At 49.0% G+C, this 16,289-nt stretch overlaps 1 protein-coding gene across 1 annotated transcript in view; it reads left to right on the forward strand.

Annotated features, from left to right (window-relative positions):
- Positions 1-15,951, forward strand: part of LOC149440135 (G protein-coupled receptor family C group 6 member A-like) — a 34,979-nt gene extending 19,028 nt beyond the window's left edge. Inside the window, exon 6 of the mRNA XM_089658895.1 lies at positions 14,727-15,951. Coding sequence (XP_089515021.1) covers positions 14,727-15,709 — 983 coding nt within the window. The 3' untranslated portion in view covers positions 15,710-15,951. The remainder of the gene's footprint in view (positions 1-14,726) is intronic.
- The last annotated feature ends 338 nt before the right edge of the window (positions 15,952-16,289 follow it).

Below are 16,289 nucleotides of genomic sequence, written 5' to 3' on the forward strand. Positions count from 1 at the left end.
AACAGAGGCAGACCGCTCTGTACTAGGGGCAGGGACAGAGTTAGGGCCACAGAAACGATAATTGGGGACAGAGAAAAGTTACTTAGGGACAGAGAACCATTACTCAGGGACACAGACTTGTTAATGAGGGCCACAGAATCGTTATTTAGGGACAAAGAAACGCTAGTTAGGGCCACAGAATTCATACTCAGGGACAGACAGAATTGTTACTCAGTGCCAGAGAATTGTTACTTAGGGCCACAGAAACGTTATTAGGGCCACAGAATTTTTACTCAGGGACAGACAGAATTGTTACTGAGTGCCAGAGAATTGTTACTCAGGGACAGACAGAATTGTTACTGAGTGCCAGAGAATTGTTACTTAGGGCCACAGAAACTTTAATTAGGGCCACAGAATTTTTACTCAGGGACAGACAGAATTGTTACTGAGTGCCAGAGAATTGTTACTCAGGGACAGACAGAATTGTTACTGAGTGCCAGAGAATTGTTACTTAGGGCCACAGAAACTTTACTTAGGGCCACAGAATTTTTACTCAGGGACAGACAGAATTGTTACTGAGTGCCAGAGAATTGTTACTCAGGGACAGACAGAATTGTTACTGAGTGCCAGAGAATTGTTACTCAGGGCCCCAGAAACTTTACTTAGGGCCACAGAATTTTTACTCAGGGACAGACAGAATTGTTACTGAGTGCCAGAGAATTGTTACTCAGGGACAGACAGAATTGTTACTGAGTGCCAGAGAATTGTTACTTAGGGCCACAGAAACTTTACTTAGGGCCACAGAATTGTTACTCGCACAGACACAGAATTGTTACTCGCACAGACACAGAATTGTTACTGAAGGCCACAGAACTGTTACTTAGGGCCACAGAATTGTTACTCGCACAGACACAGAATTGTTACTCGCACAGACACAGAACTGTTACTGAGGGCCACAGAACTGTTACTTAGGGCCACAGAATTGTTACTCGCACAGACACAGAATTGTTACTCAGGGCCACAGAACTGTTACTTAGGGACAAAGAAACGCTAGTTAGGGCCACAGAATTCATACTCAGGGACAGACAGAATTGTTACGGAGTGCCAGAGAATTGTTACTCAGGGCCACAGAAACTTTACTTAGGGCCACAGAATTTTTACTCAGGGACAGACAGAATTGTTACTGAGTGCCAGAGAATTGTTACTCAGGGACAGACAGAATTGTTACGGAGTGCCAGAGAATTGTTACTCAGGGCCACAGAAACTTTACTTAGGGCCACAGAATTTTTACTCAGGGACAGACAGAATTGTTACTGAGTGCCAGAGAATTGTTACTCAGGGACAGACAGAATTGTTACTGAGTGCCAGAGAATTGTTACTTAGGGCCACAGAAACTTTACTTAGGGCCACAGAATTGTTACTCGCACAGACACAGAATTGTTACTCGCACAGACACAGAACTGTTACTGAGGGCCACAGAAACTTTACTTAGGGCCACAGAATTGTTACTCGCACAGAATTGTTACTCGCACAGACACAGAACTGTTACTGAGGGCCACAGAACTGTTACTTAGGGCCACAGAATTGTTACTCGCACAGACACAGAATTGTTACTCAGGGCCACAGAACTGTTACTTAGGGACAAAGAAACGCTAGTTAGGGCCACAGAATTCATACTCAGGGACAGACAGAATTGTTACTGAGTGCCAGAGAATTGTTACTCAGGGCCACAGAAACTTTACTTAGGGCCACAGAATTTTTACTCAGGGACAGACAGAATTGTTACTGAGTGCCAGAGAATTGTTACTCAGGGACAGACAGAATTGTTACTGAGTGCCAGAGAATTGTTACTCAGGGCCACAGAAACTTTACTTAGGGCCACAGAATTTTTACTCAGGGACAGACAGAATTGTTACTGAGTGCCAGAGAATTGTTACTCAGGGACAGACAGAATTGTTACTGAGTGCCAGAGAATTGTTACTCAGGGACAGACAGAATTGTTACGGAGTGCCAGAGAATTGTTACTCAGGGACAGACAGAATTGTTACTGAGTGCCAGAGAATTGTTACTTAGGGCCACAGAAACTTTAATTAGGGCCACAGAATTTTTACTCAGGGACAGACAGAATTGTTACTGAGTGCCAGAGAATTGTTACTCAGGGACAGACAGAATTGTTACGGAGTGCCAGAGAATTGTTACTCAGGGCCACAGAAACTTTACTTAGGGCCACAGAATTTTTACTCAGGGACAGACAGAATTGTTACTGAGTGCCAGAGAATTGTTACTCAGGGACAGACAGAATTGTTACTGAGTGCCAGAGAATTGTTACTTAGGGCCACAGAAACTTTACTTAGGGCCACAGAATTGTTACTCGAACAGACACAGAATTGTTACTCGCACAGACACAGAATTGTTACTGAAGGCCACAGAACTGTTACTTAGGGCCACAGAATTGTTACTCGCACAGACACAGAATTGTTACTCGCACAGACACAGAACTGTTACTGAGGGCCACAGAACTGTTACTTAGGGCCACAGAATTGTTACTCGCACAGACACAGAATTGTTACTCAGGGCCACAGAACTGTTACTTAGGGACAAAGAAACGCTAGTTAGGGCCACAGAATTCATACTCAGGGACAGACAGAATTGTTACTGAGTGCCAGAGAATTGTTACTCAGGGCCACAGAAACTTTACTTAGGGCCACAGAATTTTTACTCAGGGACAGACAGAATTGTTACTGAGTGCCAGAGAATTGTTACTCAGGGACAGACAGAATTGTTACTGAGTGCCAGAGAATTGTTACTCAGGGCCACAGAAACTTTACTTAGGGCCACAGAATTTTTACTCAGGGACAGACAGAATTGTTACTGAGTGCCAGAGAATTGTTACTCAGGGACAGACAGAATTGTTACTGAGTGCCAGAGAATTGTTACTCAGGGACAGACAGAATTGTTACGGAGTGCCAGAGAATTGTTACTCAGGGACAGACAGAATTGTTACTGAGTGCCAGAGAATTGTTACTTAGGGCCACAGAAACTTTAATTAGGGCCACAGAATTTTTACTCAGGGACAGACAGAATTGTTACTGAGTGCCAGAGAATTGTTACTCAGGGACAGACAGAATTGTTACGGAGTGCCAGAGAATTGTTACTCAGGGCCACAGAAACTTTACTTAGGGCCACAGAATTTTTACTCAGGGACAGACAGAATTGTTACTGAGTGCCAGAGAATTGTTACTCAGGGACAGACAGAATTGTTACTGAGTGCCAGAGAATTGTTACTTAGGGCCACAGAAACTTTACTTAGGGCCACAGAATTGTTACTCGAACAGACACAGAATTGTTACTCGCACAGACACAGAATTGTTACTGAAGGCCACAGAACTGTTACTTAGGGCCACAGAATTGTTACTCGCACAGACACAGAATTGTTACTCGCACAGACACAGAACTGTTACTGAGGGCCACAGAACTGTTACTTAGGGCCACAGAATTGTTACTCGCACAGACACAGAATTGTTACTCAGGGCCACAGAACTGTTACTTAGGGACAAAGAAATGCTAGTTAGGGCCACAGAATTCATACTCAGGGACAGACAGAATTGTTACGGAGTGCCAGAGAATTGTTACTCAGGGCCACAGAAACTTTACTTAGGGCCACAGAATTTTTACTCAGGGACAGACAGAATTGTTACGGAGTGCCAGAGAATTGTTACTCAGGGCCACAGAAACTTTAATTAGGGCCACAGAATTTTTACTCAGGGACAGACAGAATTGTTACTGAGTGCCAGAGAATTGTTACTCAGGGACACATAATCGTTGAATTAAAGAGTATGTCAGACAACATGCAGAGGAGTGGCAGAGGAGGCAATTTTTTAGGAGCGAGCAGACGTGGCAGCAGAGGAAGGGGTCGAGGCAGCACTATTCGCAGCCAGAGGCCAGTGCTCCCGGTGTCATCCAGCGGTCGTGTCTCCACCGACAACCCTGCCGTCATTGATTGGTTGGCTCGGTCGTCTTCCTCTTCCCAGGTCACCTCTGACACCTACAGCCAACGGTCGGTGGGTACGTCAGACACAACCGTTAGTTGGCATGGCCCGGGAGCAAGCCCACTGAAATCACATGTCCTCTACCTGCCCCTGTCCTTTGCTGTTCCCTCACCAAGCGAAGTATCGCATGCTGTGGGCTCAGCCCCACTGTACAGTGAGGAAGAGCTAACAGAGGGCGGTCAGGAACGGGGGGAGACATCGGCCTTTTCAGCAGCCAGGCGAAGAAGTACTGGCGAGGAGAGTGACATAGGGTGCTGGCAGATTACGGACCTCCCATAGCTGCTGCCAGGCCCCTAATCTGCCATGGGCCCCTATATACCGCCTCCTCATGCTGCTGCCAAATCCAGAGTCTCTCATGGGTCCCTGTACGGCCTCCCATTGCTGCTGTCTCCATCGCCACACTCTGCCATGTGCCACTTTCAGGTCTCCTCACACACTGCTGGTGTGTAGAATTTTTTGACATAGGGTGCTGGCAGATTACGGGCCCCCTATAGCTGCTGCCAGGCCCCTAATCTGCCATGGGCCCCTATATACCGCCTCCTCATGCTGCTGCCAGTTCCAGAGTCTCTCATGGGTCCCTGTACGGCCTCCCATTGCTGCTGTCTCCATCGCCACACTCTGCCATGTGCCACTTTCAGGTCTCCTCACACACTGCTGGTGTGTTGAATTTTTTGACATAGGGTGCTGGCAGATTACGGGCCTCCTATAGCTGCTGCCAGGCCCCTAATCTGCCATGGGCCCCTATATACCGCCTCCTCATGCTGCTGCCAAGTCCAGAGTCTCTCATGGGTCCCTATACGGCCTCCCATTGCTGCTGTCTCCATCGCCACACTCTGCCATGTGCCACTTTCAGGTCTCCTCACACACTGCTGGTGTGTAGAATTTTTTGACATAGGGTGCTGGCAGATTACGGGCCCCCTATAGCTGCTGCCAGGCCCTTAATCTGCCATGGGCCCCTATATACCGCCTCCTCATGCTGCTGCCAGTTCCAGAGTCTCTCATGGGTCCCTGTACGGCCTCCCATTGCTGCTGTCTCCATCGCCACACTCTGCCATGTGCCACTTTCAGGTCTCCTCACACACTGCTGGTGTGTAGAATTTTTTGACATAGGGTGCTGGCAGATTACGGGCCCCCTATAGCTGCTGCCAGGCCCCTAATCTGCCATGGGCCCCTATATACCGCCTCCTCATGCTGCTGCCAGTTCCAGAGTCTCTCATGGGTCCCTGTACGGCCTCCCATTGCTGCTGTCTCCATCGCCACACTCTGCCATGTGCCACTTTCAGGTCTCCTCACACACTGCTGGTGTGTTGAATTTTTTGACATAGGGTGCTGGCAGATTACGGGCCTCCTATAGCTGCTGCCAGGCCCCTAATCTGCCATGGGCCCCTATATACCGCCTCCTCATGCTGCTGCCAAGTCCAGAGTCTCTCATGGGTCCCTATACGGCCTCCCATTGCTGCTGTCTCCATCGCCACACTCTGCCATGTGCCACTTTCAGGTCTCCTCACACACTGCTGTTGTGTTGAATTTTTTGACATAGGGTGCTGGCAGATTACGGCCTCCCATAGCTGCTGCCAGGCCCCTAATCTGCCATGGGCCCCTATATACCGCCTCCTCATGCTGCTGCCAGTTCCAGAGTCTCTCATGGGTCCCTGTACGGCCTCCCATTGCTGCTGTCTCCATCGCCACACTCTGCCATGTGCCACATTCAGGTCTCTTCACACTGCTGGTGTGTTGAATTTTTTGACATAGGGTGCTGGCAGATTACGGGCCTCCCATAGCTGCTGCCAGGCCCCTAATCTGCCATGGGCCCCTATATACCGCCTCCTCATGCTGCTGCCAGTTCCAGAGTCTCTCATGGGTCCCTGTACGGCCTCCCATTGCTGCTGTCTCCATCGCCACACTCTGCCATGTGCCACTTTCAGGTCTCCTCACACTGCTGGTGTGTTCAATTTTTTGACATAGGCTGCTGGCAGATTACGGGCCTCCTATAGCTGCTGCCAGGCCCCTAATCTGCCATGGGCCCCTATATACCGCCTCCTCATGCTGCTGCCAAGTCCAGAGTCTCTCATGGGTCCCTATACGGCCTCCCATTGCTGCTGTCTCCATCGCCACACTCTGCCATGTGCCACTTTCAGGTCTCTTCACACTGCTGGTGTGTTGAATTTTTTGACATAGGGTGCTGGCAGATTACGGGCCTCCCATAGCTGCTGCCAGGCCCCTAATCTGCCATGGGCCCCTATATACCGCCTCCTCATGCTGCTGCCAAGTCCAGAGTCTCTCATGGGTCCCTGTACGGCCTCCCATTGCTGCTGTCTCCATCGCCACACTCTGCCATGTGCCACTTTCAGGTCTCCTCACACACTGCTGGTGTGTTGAATTTTTTGACATAGGGTGCTGGCAGATTACGGGCCTCCTATAGCTGCTGCCAGGCCCCTAATCTACCATGGGCTTCTATATACCGCCTCCTCATGCTGCTGCCAAGTCCAGAGTCTCTCATGGGTCCCTGTACGGCCTCCCATTGCTGCTGTCTCCATCGCCACACTCTGCCATGTGCCACTTTCAGGTCTCCTCACACACTGCTGGTGTGTAGAATTTTTTGACATAGGGTGCTGGCAGATTACGGGCCCCCTATAGCTGCTGCCAGGCCCCTAATCTGCCATGGGCCCCTATATACCGCCTCCTCATGCTGCTGCCAGTTCCAGAGTCTCTCATGGGTCCCTGTACGGCCTCCCATTGCTGCTGTCTCCATCGCCACACTCTGCCATGTGCCACTTTCAGGTCTCCTCACACACTGCTGGTGTGTTGAATTTTTTGACATAGGGTGCTGGCAGATTACGGGCCTCCTATAGCTGCTGCCAGGCCCCTAATCTGCCATGGGCCCCTATATACCGCCTCCTCATGCTGCTGCCAAGTCCAGAGTCTCTCATGGGTCCCTATACGGCCTCCCATTGCTGCTGTCTCCATCGCCACACTCTGCCATGTGCCACTTTCAGGTCTCCTCACACACTGCTGTTGTGTTGAATTTTTTGACATAGGGTGCTGGCAGATTACGGGCCTCCCATAGCTGCTGCCAGGCCCCTAATCTGCCATGGGCCCCTATATACCGCCTCCTCATGCTGCTGCCAAGTCCAGAGTCTCTCATGGGTCCCTGTACGGCCTCCCATTGCTGCTGTTTCCATCGCCACACTCTGCCATGTGCCACATTCAGGTCTCTTCACACTGCTGGTGTGTTGAATTTTTTGACATAGGGTGCTGGCAGATTACGGGCCTCCCATAGCTGCTGCCAGGCCCCTAATCTGCCATGGGCCCCTATATACCGCCTCCTCATGCTGCTGCCAAGTCCAGAGTCTCTCATGGGTCCCTGTACGGCCTCCCATTGCTGCTGTTTCCATCGCCACACTCTGCCATGTGCCACATTCAGGTCTCTTCACACTGCTGGTGTGTTGAATTTTTTGACATAGGGTGCTGGCAGATTACGGGCCTCCCATAGCTGCTGCCAGGCCCCTAATCTGCCATGGGCCCCTATATACCGCCTCCTCATGCTGCTGCCAAGTCCAGAGTCTCTCATGGGTCCCTGTACGGCCTCCCATTGCTGCTGTCTCCATCGCCACACTCTGCCATGTGCCACTTTCAGGTCTCCTCACACACTGCTGGTGTGTTGAATTTTTTGACATAGGGTGCTGGCAGATTACGGGCCTCCTATAGCTGCTGCCAGGCCCCTAATCTACCATGGGCCCCTATATACCGCCTCCTCATGCTGCTGCCAAGTCCAGAGTCTCTCATGGGTCCCTGTACGGCCTCCCATTGCTGCTGTCTCCATCGCCACACTCTGCCATGTGCCACTTTCAGGTCTCCTCACACACTGCTGTTGTGTTGAATATTTTGACATAGGGTGCTGGCAGATTACGGGCCTCCCATAGCTGCTGCCAGGCCCCTAATCTGCCATGGGCCCCTATATACCGCCTCCTCATGCTGCTGCCAAGTCCAGAGTCTCTCATGGGTCCCTGTACGGCCTCCCATTGCTGCTGTTTCCATCGCCACACTCTGCCATGTGCCACTTTCAGGTCTCCTCACACACTGCTGGTGTGTTGAATTTTTTGACATAGGGTGCTGGCAGATTACGGGCCTCCCATAGCTGCTGCCAGGCCCCTAATCTGCCATGGGCCCCTATATACTGCCTCCTCATGCTGCTGCCAAGTCCAGAGTCTCTCATGGGTCCCTGTACGGCCTCCCATTGCTGCTGTCTCCATCGCCACACTCTGCCATGTGCCACTTTCAGGTCTCCTCACACACTGCTGGTGTGTAGAATTTTTTGACATAGGGTGCTGGCAGATTACGGGCCCCCTATAGCTGCTGCCAGGCCCCTAATCTGCCATGGGCCCCTATATACCGCCTCCTCATGCTGCTGCCAGTTCCAGAGTCTCTCATGGGTCCCTGTACGGCATCCCATTGCTGCTGTCTCCATCGCCACACTCTGCCATGTGCCACTTTCAGGTCTCCTCACACACTGCTGGTGTGTTGAATTTTTTGACATAGGGTGCTGGCAGATTACGGGCCTCCTATAGCTGCTGCCAGGCCCCTAATCTGCCATGGGCCCCTATATACCGCCTCCTCATGCTGCTGCCAAGTCCAGAGTCTCTCATGGGTCCCTATACGGCCTCCCATTGCTGCTGTCTCCATCGCCACACTCTGCCATGTGCCACTTTCAGGTCTCCTCACACACTGCTGTTGTGTTGAATTTTTTGACATAGGGTGCTGGCAGATTACGGGCCTCCCATAGCTGCTGCCAGGCCCCTAATCTGCCATGGGCCCCTATATACCGCCTCCTCATGCTGCTGCCAAGTCCAGAGTCTCTCATGGGTCCCTGTACGGCCTCCCATTGCTGCTGTTTCCATCGCCACACTCTGCCATGTGCCACATTCAGGTCTCTTCACACTGCTGGTGTGTTGAATTTTTTGACATAGGGTGCTGGCAGATTACGGGCCTCCCATAGCTGCTGCCAGGCCCCTAATCTGCCATGGGCCCCTATATACCGCCTCCTCATGCTGCTGCCAAGTCCAGAGTCTCTCATGGGTCCCTGTACGGCCTCCCATTGCTGCTGTTTCCATCGCCACACTCTGCCATGTGCCACATTCAGGTCTCTTCACACTGCTGGTGTGTTGAATTTTTTGACATAGGGTGCTGGCAGATTACGGGCCTCCCATAGCTGCTGCCAGGCCCCTAATCTGCCATGGGCCCCTATATACCGCCTCCTCATGCTGCTGCCAAGTCCAGAGTCTCTCATGGGTCCCTGTACGGCCTCCCATTGCTGCTGTCTCCATCGCCACACTCTGCCATGTGCCACTTTCAGGTCTCCTCACACACTGCTGGTGTGTTGAATTTTTTGACATAGGGTGCTGGCAGATTACGGGCCTCCTATAGCTGCTGCCAGGCCCCTAATCTGCCATGGGCCCCTATATACCGCCTCCTCATGCTGCTGCCAAGTCCAGAGTCTCTCATGGGTCCCTGTACGGCCTCCCATTGCTGCTGTCTCCATCGCCACACTCTGCCATGTGCCACTTTCAGGTCTCCTCACACACTGCTGTTGTGTTGAATTTTTTGACATAGGGTGCTGGCAGATTACGGGCCTCCCATAGCTGCTGCCAGGCCCCTAATCTGCCATGGGCCCCTATATACCGCCTCCTCATGCTGCTGCCAGTTCCAGAGTCTCTCATGGGTCCCTGTACGGCCTCCCATTGCTGCTGTCTCCATCGCCACACTCTGCCATGTGCCACTTTCAGGTCTCCTCACACTGCTGGTGTGTTCAATTTTTTGACATAGGGTGCTGCCAGATTACGGGCCTCCCATTGCTGCTGCCAGGCACGTAATCTGCCATGGGCCCCCGTACCGACTCCTCATGCTGTGACGTTGCAACAAGGTGGAATTCAACCCTACATATGTTAGACCGCCTTTACGAACAGCGAAAGGCCATCACAGATTTCCTGATGTTAAAAGCGGATAAAGGTACTCCCTGTGTAACTTAGATGTCAGCCATTGGCAGCTCATGCGTGACACCTGCCGCTTGCTCAGGCCCTTTGAGGAGGCCACGCTATTCGTGAGTCGGCAGGACTATGGGATGAACGACGTCATTCCTCTGTTGCACGTCCTGGAACAAATGCTGTTAACAATGGCTGGTCAGGGTGCGGTAGATGTGGCGCACAGATCTCAACGCCACATGACCCCTGTGGGGGCAGGACAGGAAGAAGAGGAGGAGGTAGAGGAGGACATTGGTGCTCAGGAATTATTGAGTGAAATGGGTGGTTTTTCCACTCAGCGGACAGGAGTGGAGGAGCAGGAGCATCTGGTAGAGGAGGAGGAGGAGGAGACAGAGGACCCAGACGCACCGTGGCAGTATGCTGTGGAGATGGAGGCAGGGAGTCCCTCGCATTCCTTGGCACAAATGGCCCATAGCATGCTCGCTTGCTTGCGTAGCGACAGCCGAATAATAACCATCAGACAGAGGGATGACTTTTGGCTGTCCACCTTGTTGGACCCTCGCTACCGGTTTAAAATGGTGGCCTTTTTCACACCTGCTGAGAGGGAGGCCAAAATTACGTACTATAAAAACCACCTATGTAGTCAGTTGGTCTCTGCCTTTGTGTGCCAACGTCCATCCTCAGACACTGTGGGCCCTGTGCGCTCGCGTTCCGCTGGCATGGCAGCAGGGGAGGGGTGGGGTGGTAGGAGCAGTGGCAGCTTCACCAGCAGCGGCTGCCTCAGTCTGCAGTCGATGATGAGTAGCTTTCTTCACCAGCGCAGTGAGGAAACTACTAACCAGCCGCAGCAGCAGCAGCAGCATCAGGTGGACCTGGAGCAGGAGCTCAAACAACAGGCTTGGGCCTACTTGGACAGCACCCTGCCAACCGAGGTAGACAATCCCCTTGACTACTGGGCAACGAAACTTGACCTTTGGCCCCAACTAGCTGAATTTGCCCTTGAAAGGCTGTCATGCCCGGCCAGTAGCGTGGCATCGGAGCGCGTGTTTAGTGCGGCAGGAGGTATTGCAACTCCGCGGAGGACACGACTGTCCACCCAAAGTGTGGAGAGACTCACGTTTGTGAAAATGAATCAGGCGTGGATTAGTCTGGATTTCAAACCACCAGTTCCTGACACAACTGACTAAATCCGCCATGAATCATGCCTCAAACATGTGCCACTTTCAGGTCTCCTCACACACTGCTGGTGTGTTGAATTTTTTGACATAGGGTGCTGGCAGATTACGGGCCTCCTATAGCTGCTGCCAGGCCCCTAATCTGCCATAGGCCCCTATATACCGCCTCCTCATGCTGCTGCTAGGTCCAGAGTCTCTCATGGGTCCCTGTACGGCCTCCCATTGCTGCTGTTTCCATCGCCACACTCTGCCATGTGCCACATTCAGGTCTCTTCACACTGCTGGTGTGTAGAATTTTTTGACATAGGGTGCTGGCAGATTACGGGCCTCCTATAGCTGCTGCCAGGCCCCTAATCTGCCATAGGCCCCTATATACCGCCTCCTCATGCTGCTGCCAAGTCCAGAGTCTCTCATGGGTCCCTGTACAGCCTCCCATTGCTGCTGTCTCCATCGCCACACTCTGCCATGTGCCACATTCAGGTCTCTTCACACTGCTTGTGTTTTCAATTTTTTGACATAGGGTGCTGGCAGATTACGGGCCTCCCATAGCTGCTGCCAGGCCCCTAATCTGCCATGGGCCCCTATATACCGCCTCCTCATGCTGCTGCCAAGTCCAGAGTCTCTCATGGGTCCCTGTACGGCCTCCCATTGCTGCTGTCTCCATCGCCACACTCTGCCATGTGCCACTTTCAGGTCTCCTCACACACTGCTGTTGTGTTGAATTTTTTGACATAGGGTGCTGGCAGATTACGGGCCTCCCATAGCTGCTGCCAGGCCCCTAATCTGCCATGGGACCCTATATACCGCCTCCTCATGCTGCTGCCAAGTCCAGAGTCTCTCATGGGTCCCTGTACGGCCTCCCATTGCTGCTGCCAGGAGGCAGCAGGGTCGCAGCAGTGTCAGTGGAGGCAAACGGCCACGGAGTAGAGCACCAGCTCCACTGCAGCCTACCACCACGGCCAGTAGTGGTGCCGGTGTGCACGGAGGAAGTAGCAGTCAGCCAGTGAGGAGTAGAGGAGGCAAATTTTCCTACTCTGCGGTGTGGCAATTTTTCGTCAAGCCGCCCGAGGAAGTAAACGTAGCCGTATGTTGACTATGTGGCCAGAAAGTCAAGCGTGGCCAGGGGGCCCATGTTGGGACTACAGCGTTGCGTCAGCATATGCAGCGTCGCCATTCGGTGGCCTGGGAAAACCGTGATAAAGATACGGCGGTTCTGCCTGCCCCAGCCCAGGGTTCCATTTTGTCATAGGGTGCTGGCAGATTACAGGCCTCCCATAGGTGCTGCCAGGCCCCAAATCTGCCATGGACCCCCGTACCGCCTGGTCACGCTGCTGCTGGGCCCACAGTGTGACCTGGGTCCCTGTACCGCCTCCCATTGCTCCCACTCTGCCATGTGCCACTTTCAGGTCTCCTCACACTCCTGCTGGTTTCCATTTTGTCATAGGTTGCTGTATGGCCTCCCATTGCTGCTGCCTCCACCGCCACACTGTGGCTCCAAACACTGGTTTTGGCCCCGTGACTGGCCAAATGAGTGAAGTGTGCGGTGATTCTAAGATCGACGGCACTCATCTGCATGTCATACTGAGTGACAGTATTATTTCTCTTCCCCAGCAGACTCCAAGGGCATTTAAATTAAAGGTACAGTGTTCTGCACTAATATTAAGTCTCTCTGAAGCCTAGAAACACCCTTTTTTAAGTTAAATTCACAGCGAATTTATTCGACTCGAATCGAATATTGTCCACGAATTCGCCGAATCAGTCGAATCGAATTTTTCATTTCTTCGCTCATCTCTAACAGTAATGTTAAACTACTGTATGTGATTTTAGTGAACGTCACTTTTACAATTTTTTAAATTTGCGCCTTTTCCGTCCCCCGTACGTCCTGTACGTCCTGTACGTCCTGACACTCGCAAAAACTCAGAAGATGGATGCCGGCATCGGACGGAGGAGACGGCTGGGGACGCTGCAGGGGGGAAATCGCAGGAGCGAAGGACAAGGTAAGTGATCAAGGGAATACCGCCAGGGAGGTTAATACTGTAATTGTATCTGACAATTGCAGTTTTAAGCAGAGAAACATTCCACCTTCAGGCTGTAGTGTCATCTGCAGTTTGAAGAGTTATTTTATAAATAAAGATTCAAGCCTGCATTTAATTATTATTACTATTATTACACAGGATTTCTATGTCAACAGTTTGCACAGCACTTTACAAAATAAAGGAAGACAAGACAACTGCAATACAACTCAATGCAAGTGGAACCATAGAGTCCATATTGTTAGAGCTTACATCATTAAGTCATAGTTGAGGTTAATGAAGAATATCATTAACTGTATGTGAATAGTTACTGCAGTGTTCCTTTAACCTCCCTGGTGGTATGATTATTTCAGATTTTTGGTGCTGAAAGTGGTACCATTATTTTGCATGGAAATATGTAGTTTTTTTATTGTAGGCCTGTCATTTTTAGGAATAACTCACTGAAATCTGTGACTGATTTCAGTGAGTTATTCCATTTGAGCACTCGGGCACTGCTTGAGGGCCCAGGGTCAGTAGGGGGCCCCATGAGATGCCCTTGATACCTTTCACAGGCTTTTTTGGGTGTGGTTTGAGTGTTGGCGAGGACACAGGGGCCCCATAATTTCCTATTGCCCGGGGGCCCCATGAGTTGTCAGTCCGCCCCTATATATATATATATATATATATATATATATATATATATATATATTGTACATATGTTTAAACTCTTAATAATCTTAAAGAGTAACTCTTATTTTATCAACTTTTATTGAAAAAAAAAAGCCCTCATGGTTGATCTTTGACCATTTCAGGGATTTTAACTTTGTGGCATATTCTTACCTTTTGTTTTCTGTAAAAAAAATAGCTCTTTGTTTCACCAGACTGATTGCATACTCATTTTTAATGGAAGTAACTGGTTCATTATTAATTAGGTGATGTACTTTATGGGTTCTAATAAGGAAAGCTGCAGTGTCTGCATTCCTTTAGAAGTGATTAACACTTCTGATGTATCTCATCAAAATGTACATTTTAAATGCAGGGAATGCCTTAAATCTGACTTATATCTTAGTGCAGACTTCTGGGAAAATCAATGATCTAATCACACAAGCGGGAAATGACATTTTGTGTATTAAATGCCTCCCTGTTACCTTATTGCATTTTATTTCACAACATGGCTTATGTAACAATTGTATGTATTATATAATTTTTTTCTATTTGCTATATTTTTTCAAAAGTGGAAAACCCTTTAAGTTAGCCCCACCATACGATTTGGTATTTCAGTTTTCCATATACCATAAGTTGGTAAACAAGAGCAGTAATTCTTCCTACTTATATTGGTCTGTTGTAAATTGTAAATTTCGATACACCAGCACCACCCATCTCAGCTCAAACAGGAAGGTGTAGGAACATTTTGGTAATCTTTGTTTAAGTGCCAATGGTTGCATTCTGCAATTAATGTTCATTTGATAAATGAATGAAAATTAAAAAAAAATATATATATATATATATAAATATATAATTTATTTTTTCCAGACATGGCTGAATGCTTTGTGTGTCCCTCCCATCAGTGGTCAAAAAATGGAAGCTCATGGTGTAAAAACAAGACGGTTCAATATCTGGAGTGGAAGGACCCATTTGCTGTAACTTTGGTGACTTTTGCTTCATTTGGAATTTCAGTGCTGCTACTGATAGGAATCCTCTTTGTGAAAAATGCTAACAATTCCTTTGTTAAGGCAGCAGGCGGTCATTACGCCTACCTCTTGATAGTGTCATTAATATTTAGCTCGGTAAGCATTTGGTTTTTCATTGGAGAGCCAAATCCTCTAGTCTGCCAGGTTAGACAGCCCCTGTATGGCATTAGCTTCACCATTGCTGTCAACTGCATCCTAATTAAATCTATCTTGATCCTCATAGCTTTTGAATCAGCCAAAAAGGGCAAGCGGATAGGTAACTTCACTCGCCAGCGTTCAATCATTGTCGTGGCTGTATTAACCGGTGGACAAATTGTTATTTGTGTGGTGTGGCTCATTCTGAAAAGCCCCTCTTCTATGACCGATAACACCATACCTCAGCTCATCATCAAGTATTGTGATGAAGGATCTTACGTGGCCTTTGCTATCATGTTAGTGTACATTGGGCTGCTTGCCTTAACTTGCTTCCTTCTTGCTTATAAGGGAAGGAAACTGCCTGAGAAATACAATGAGGCCCGAAGTATCACTTTCAGCATGCTTGTCTACATGTTTGTGTGGATTCTTTTTATCCCTGTCTACAAGAACTCCAGAGGCATGTACCTCTCTGCAGTACAAATAGTCGCTATTCTTTCTTCTGTCTTTGGCATCATAGGATGTCACCTTTTACCAGTATGTTACATTATATTATTCAAACAAACTGACAATGTCAGTGAAAATGGCAGCACAATTGCATTCTTTAAGGCTAAAGTCAGAAATGTTACCATGTACATTACTAATGTGTCTGAACCAAATCCACCAGCTAATGAAATCCAAAGAACTACATGAGTGCAATTGTATTATTATTGTATTGTATTATTATTATTTTTAATGGCCTTTAGTGGTAACCAGAATTCAGTACAGGATTCAATGTATCATTGAGTTATTAATTGTATACAATTTTCTATAGAAGCCTTTTTGGGCTACAGTAATTCATAATTGTGTTTATTTTTCATGACCTAATTTGAATTGTATAATTGTCTTTGCTTTACTAAAAAAGTAAAAAAAAATAAATAAAAGTGCTGCAAATATTTATTGTCCCTTTTTTGACTGAATTTATTAATACAGTATGTTTGGGATAGATAGATAGATAGATAGATAGATAGATAGATAGATAGATAGATAGATAGATAGTTTGGGCTTATATCAGTCCATCTTCAGGAAAATAAATATATCTAGCCCACAATGTGCAGGCAAGCAGCAGCTCTGGCCAAAACAATGTACCCTTACATAGCTTTCTATTTCCGAGTGTGAATGTGCCTGCGGCCCCCCGCTGCCCCCTGTCAATCCAGGGAGAGAAGATAAAATACCGCACTGTGAGTAAAAGCACTAAATTTTACACACACACATTAGATTAGCACTTTGATCT

The sequence above is a fragment of the Staurois parvus genome, unplaced genomic scaffold (assembly GCF_062004578.1).
Source record: "Staurois parvus isolate SC_StPar_1 unplaced genomic scaffold, SC_StPar_1.0 ptg001110l, whole genome shotgun sequence".
Lineage (NCBI taxonomy): Eukaryota > Metazoa > Chordata > Amphibia > Anura > Ranidae > Staurois > Staurois parvus.